At 47.0% G+C, this 5,065-nt stretch overlaps 1 protein-coding gene across 1 annotated transcript; it reads right to left on the bottom strand.

Moving 5' to 3' along the window:
• Positions 1-2,024: 2,024 nt before the first annotated feature.
• Positions 2,025-4,613, bottom strand: SHISA3 (shisa family member 3). Its single transcript, XM_065405806.1, has 2 exons — positions 4,238-4,613; positions 2,025-2,473 (listed from the first exon to the last, which is right to left on the bottom strand). Exons 1-2 carry the CDS (start codon positions 4,611-4,613, stop codon positions 2,025-2,027), a joined length of 825 nt encoding a protein of 274 aa, XP_065261878.1.
• Positions 4,614-5,065: the final 452 nt, after the last annotated feature.

A 5,065-nucleotide genomic window follows, 5' to 3' on the forward strand; every position in this document is an offset into this window, starting at 1 on the left:
TAAAATGTCAAATGTATAGAATCAAGAGAATCTTCTTCCCCTTGCTTATACAGTTCTACTAACACTACATTTCTAGTAGAAATGGCTATTGACACTTCATATCGACAATGCAATGAAAATATATGAAAAGATTATGAAAAAATACAATTGGAAAACTAGAATATAAAAGTAAAAAAATGAAATACCTGAGCATTTATTTTTAAAGAACAAAATTCTACTTAAATCTTGAGGAAAAATTAATGAAATTCAGAAAGATCCCTAGCCTACTCCCATTGAAGTCAATCCCGTTGGCTTCAATGAAAACAGAATCTGACTGAAGTGTATGGTAAGCAGCGACAGAAAGCAGACTTTTCTGGAGAAATGGCACACATTTGTAATGTAAAAAGGATGGACATCATTTTAACTAAATTCCTTAATTTTATACTAATTTAAATATGCTTTTGATCATTAAACTTGCCCTAATGCTTGTGTAATGGAACCATCTATTATAATAAAATATTTCAAGAATACCTAGCACATCAGCAGATCTGGTTTGGTAAGATAAGCAAGTTCAGTATAGCAATACAGGAAACCCAAACAGACAGAATGGCTTTATCTGTGTATAGAAATACATGAAAGGCAGAGGCTCATTTTTCCTTGACATGTTATTGTGTTAATGTTTGGGGTTTGTTTTGGTTTATATTGGTTGGTTGGTTATTTTTGGAAGGGAACAGAGGAAGAAACCTAGTCCTATAATGGGATATTGTAAATTCAAGCAGTGTAGTAAACAATTTAATATAATTCTTTATTTTTATATACACTTTAAATTCAGTTATGTTAATCTGACTAGTTAACTGCATATTCAACACTGTTATAAACTATATTAAATCTGCAGCATCACAGATGTAGGGATGTAAAATAGTTTGCAAAAGAACAAAATTTACTACTACTTTTAATGTATAGAAAACAAAATACAAATGTACTGACACTGTATCCAAATTAACATTGCTTAATAGGCTCAAAGTTTGTGAATGGCATGTTGTAGCGAATTACAACCAAAAATTAAAATTTCAACCAGTTTGACATAAAACAATTCAATATGACTACTAAATAATTAATGTTGTCAATGCTGTACATACATTTTAAATTATGAATTTGTCTTTACATTTTATACATTACTAATTTTACAAATAGAACTTGAAGACCACTTTGTCCAATTTGTATTTATATCCATGTTGCTGAACAAAATGCTTTGAAGTAATAATGTTTTTAGGATTTTACATAGACAATCTCTATTGTGCAGGTTGTACTTTTTCCATATATAATGATCTGACTACTGGGAGATTGGGCATGTTTTAAACTAAATTTAAACAGTATTAAAATATTTGGCCCTATCTGTCTAACACTTTACTTTCAAAAGTAAAGTTTATGCTCCCTAATCTCAGGTATATTATGTGCACTTTAAAAAAAATCCGATTCTGGTATCTATAAGCATGGACAATTCCCCCCACTCCCCATTTTTATACCTTTCTTCCCTCAGCCCCAGGTCAGGATCCTGCAACCCTTACTCACCTGAGCAGTATCATTGCAGTAAGTGGGACTATTCTGGTGACAAATAGTCACCGATTGTTCAAAAGTTGCAGAATCAGGTCCCTGGTTTGTTATAACAGAGTTAATATCATTTGGAACTCAAAAGTAATTTATAACTCTTCTAGCTATGTTATTAATAATTTTATCCCAAATTGGTCTTATACATCTCTCTGCAGAAATTCTGCACAAATTAAAATAAATGATCCAAAGGTCACTTTTTGAGAGCAATAAATGTTTAAAATGTTTCATAATTTATATGCAGTTGTGGCCCAAGTACAAGGAAACTGTTTTACAACTAAAGTAAGTATTTGTACCAGTTTCTACACAATCTTGCACTTTTAAATGGGCAACTCCCCCATTCACATGGTTTTGAGTTCCATAATTACAGAACATATTAATGTGAAATGTACACTGCAGCAGTATACCTCCTATGGCTATATTACTTTTGAAAACTTCTAGCTAAAATCTGGGCAGCTCCTCCCGGCTAGGGAAGGTTCTGGTTGGAGAGGATAGCCAAAATAGGGTGATGACACCAAAAATCCAGCTGGTTGAGTTAGGTGGATAGAATGGCCTGTTTGTAAGCAGCCAGATGTGTAAGGTGAAGGTGGAGATGCCACTAAACACCCAGATTCTGCTCTGGCGAAAGAGAACCTGCGAATGGAGCCTCCAGTAGAACTCGAACTGGTTGCAGTACTGGACTGTCTGGACGGTGTCCGGAGGCTAGTGGAGGTCAGGATCATTGGAAGAGTCTCGATCTGATAGCTTCGAAGAGAGAATCGTATTGGCTGCTGTGATGTTTGTTTAGGTCTTAAACACGTGCAACAATAAACGGCTACCAACGAACCCACAATAATGAAGGCGATGAATATGGATCCAACAATAAGGAAAGGAACGTAGATCGGCTCTGAATAAAAAATAAATAAGTACATTTTAACACTCCAAAATAGCTCGTCTATTTAACTCTGCAAAGTTTTCAAAGTCCCACATTATTCTTAAACTCTCATCAATTACCGCGCTTGTTAAAAGATGCTCCTTTCATGTATTACAAATAAACTGTGAACTGCGAGCCAGCGGTACGTGTGATCTGATACTAAGTAACAACTTCACTGATCGTGCAATACGCTGCATTTGATTTTTTTAATTTGCCTTTAGTTCCTACATGCAAAAATTAAAATTATTTGCTGCTGACCATTTTAATAGAATAATTCTTAGTGTTACTATTTTAGATCAGTATTGGAATCCTGAAGGGTTAGTCCGCATCCTCCTGTTTGCTGCATGAGTATAGTTTTCAGTGGTCGGTTTGGTTTTCCCTTTGTTCAGGAATCATGCTCCACTTTTCCAACAAGTTTTTTTCGGAAATTTACTCACTGCTGCAAATTATAACTGCCTGAAACTATGGACTGACTCTTCAAAAGCTCCAGTCCCTTTTTAGGGGGCAAGTAACTTCAGAGTGAATGATTTTCAGCAAAATATCTTTCAACGCTTTTGCTGGATTACTTGTTTGATTGATATATATAAAATATTATATTCCTGAAACCCTAGTCTGATTCTTTTTACAGTTAAAGTTAGTCACGCCTGGAAAGGAAAAAATAAAACGGCCACGGATATGGCTTTCCAGCTGCTCGTTCACTGCACGGTAACTAGCTCTTTAATATAAACTTGCCTTTTGATTTTATGGGATTTAAATGTGTGGGCCATTCTAAATTGTGGGAGTGATTAAAGCAAACCCGTATTGCCAGCAGCTGTTGGCTAGTTCCCCACAGATTTGAACAGTCCTGACACGCTCTTCAGGGGAGCCCGGCATTCATTCGGCTGAAGGCCGCGGGTTTTATTTTCGCCCAGGATGCTCCAGCAACACCTTTGACCAGTTACGAAGTATAAAAATAACCCGCCTTTGCCCGTCCTCCGCGCAGCCAAGGACCCGGTAACGCGGTTTCCCGTTTGGCTGTTCAAAAGCCCAACTAGCGCCGCTAGCTGAGCCCCGAGCGGGCTGCCCGGCCCTGGCTCTCGGGGACGTGAGTGGCCGGGGCTGTGCCAGACGGCGGCCCCCCAGCTCGGCCGAGCCTATTGCAAGAGCCCACCCAGCGGCGGGGAGCGGGCGGTGGGTGGCCCAGGCCGCTGCTGGGAAGGGCGGTCTGCCCCTGCCTAGACACTAGCGCCGCAGGGAGCCCCAGCACCCCGGCGAGCCCTGCCTCCAAAGCAGGTCGCGTGGCCCGTGGGGCGCTGCCGCCGAGCCGTCAGGGAGGAGCCGGACTCAGCCCCATGCCAGGCTCGCCCTTCACCTGCCGCCGCCACATGCCCGGCCGCCCAGAGCCTCACTCGCTTCCTAGGGAAGTTGGCGGAAACTTTCTCTGCCCGGCCGCGTCTAGCGCGCAGCGCGGGGGTTCGTCCAGAGCAGGCCGCCCGCAGCAGCGAGGGGCTGGGGCGGGAGGGGATTGCACTCCGCAGCGACTGGCCGCGCTGGCTCGGCGAACAGCGGCACCTCACCGCCCGCAAGCCGCCTCGGGCGGTATCGCCCTGCCCGCTGCTGGTCCCTAGCGCAGGCTCCAGGCTCGGCCACGCGCCAGTCCTGCGCAGCAGCTGGAGCGTCAGGCCCCGGGCAGGAGGAGCCCGCGGGCGGAGCGGGGCAGAGGCGCGGAGCCCGCGGGCGGGCGGGCCGGACACTCACGGGCTGTCACCCCCGGGTTCTGCGGCTCGCGGTCGTTGGTGCAGCCGCCCTGCTCCAGCCGGGCCTCGGCGGCGGCGCAGCAGTAGCGCAGGGCGCAGGAGCCGCAGCAGATGGTGGCGTCCGGCGTGTCGAAGTCCTCCGGGCACTGGAAGCCCTCGTGGTAGCGGCCGTGCCCGTCCACCCAGCCGTGGCAATACTCGCCCCCCGCCGGCTGGGCGGACGCGCCCCAGCCCAGGAAGCCCAGCAGCAGGTAGCGCAGCAGCAGCCGCCGGTCCCCCATGGCGGCGGCAGCGGGACCCGCTCCCGGCTCAGCCCAGGCTCGGCGCCCGACTCCCCGCCTCACGGCCGCGGCAGCGACTTCTGCTCGCGGCCACATCCCAGGCGGCGCCCGGCGGGCGAGGCTAGCGGGGCTGCCCCCGCCGGCAGCGCTGGACGCGCACACGGGCTGCTGCTGCGCCGCTCCCCGCCGAGCTCATCGCGCCCCCAGCGCACCGCGCCCATGGGGGGCCGGGGGAGGCGGCTCTCCTGAGCGCAGCCCCCCTTGCTGGGGGAGAGCCCGCCGGAGGGGAGGGCGCTGAGCTCCCGGTCCCTGCTCGCCTCTCAGCCCTGACTGTCTGGGGGAGCAGCTGGAGCCGCGCGCGGAGCCCCGCCTGCCTGGGATTTCTCCGGCCCCCCAGTTACATGCAGTGTTGCCAATTCAGTCATTGGTTGGAAATTTGAATTGATATTGAAACATTAATACACGCTTAAAAGCATATACAGTGTATGAAGAAATACTTGTGCCTGAGAAAGCATAATGGGTTAGTAAAGTCTAAACAAAGACTAGCT

The sequence above is a fragment of the Emys orbicularis genome, chromosome 5 (genome assembly GCF_028017835.1).
Source record: "Emys orbicularis isolate rEmyOrb1 chromosome 5, rEmyOrb1.hap1, whole genome shotgun sequence".
NCBI classification, from domain to species: domain Eukaryota; kingdom Metazoa; phylum Chordata; order Testudines; family Emydidae; genus Emys; species Emys orbicularis.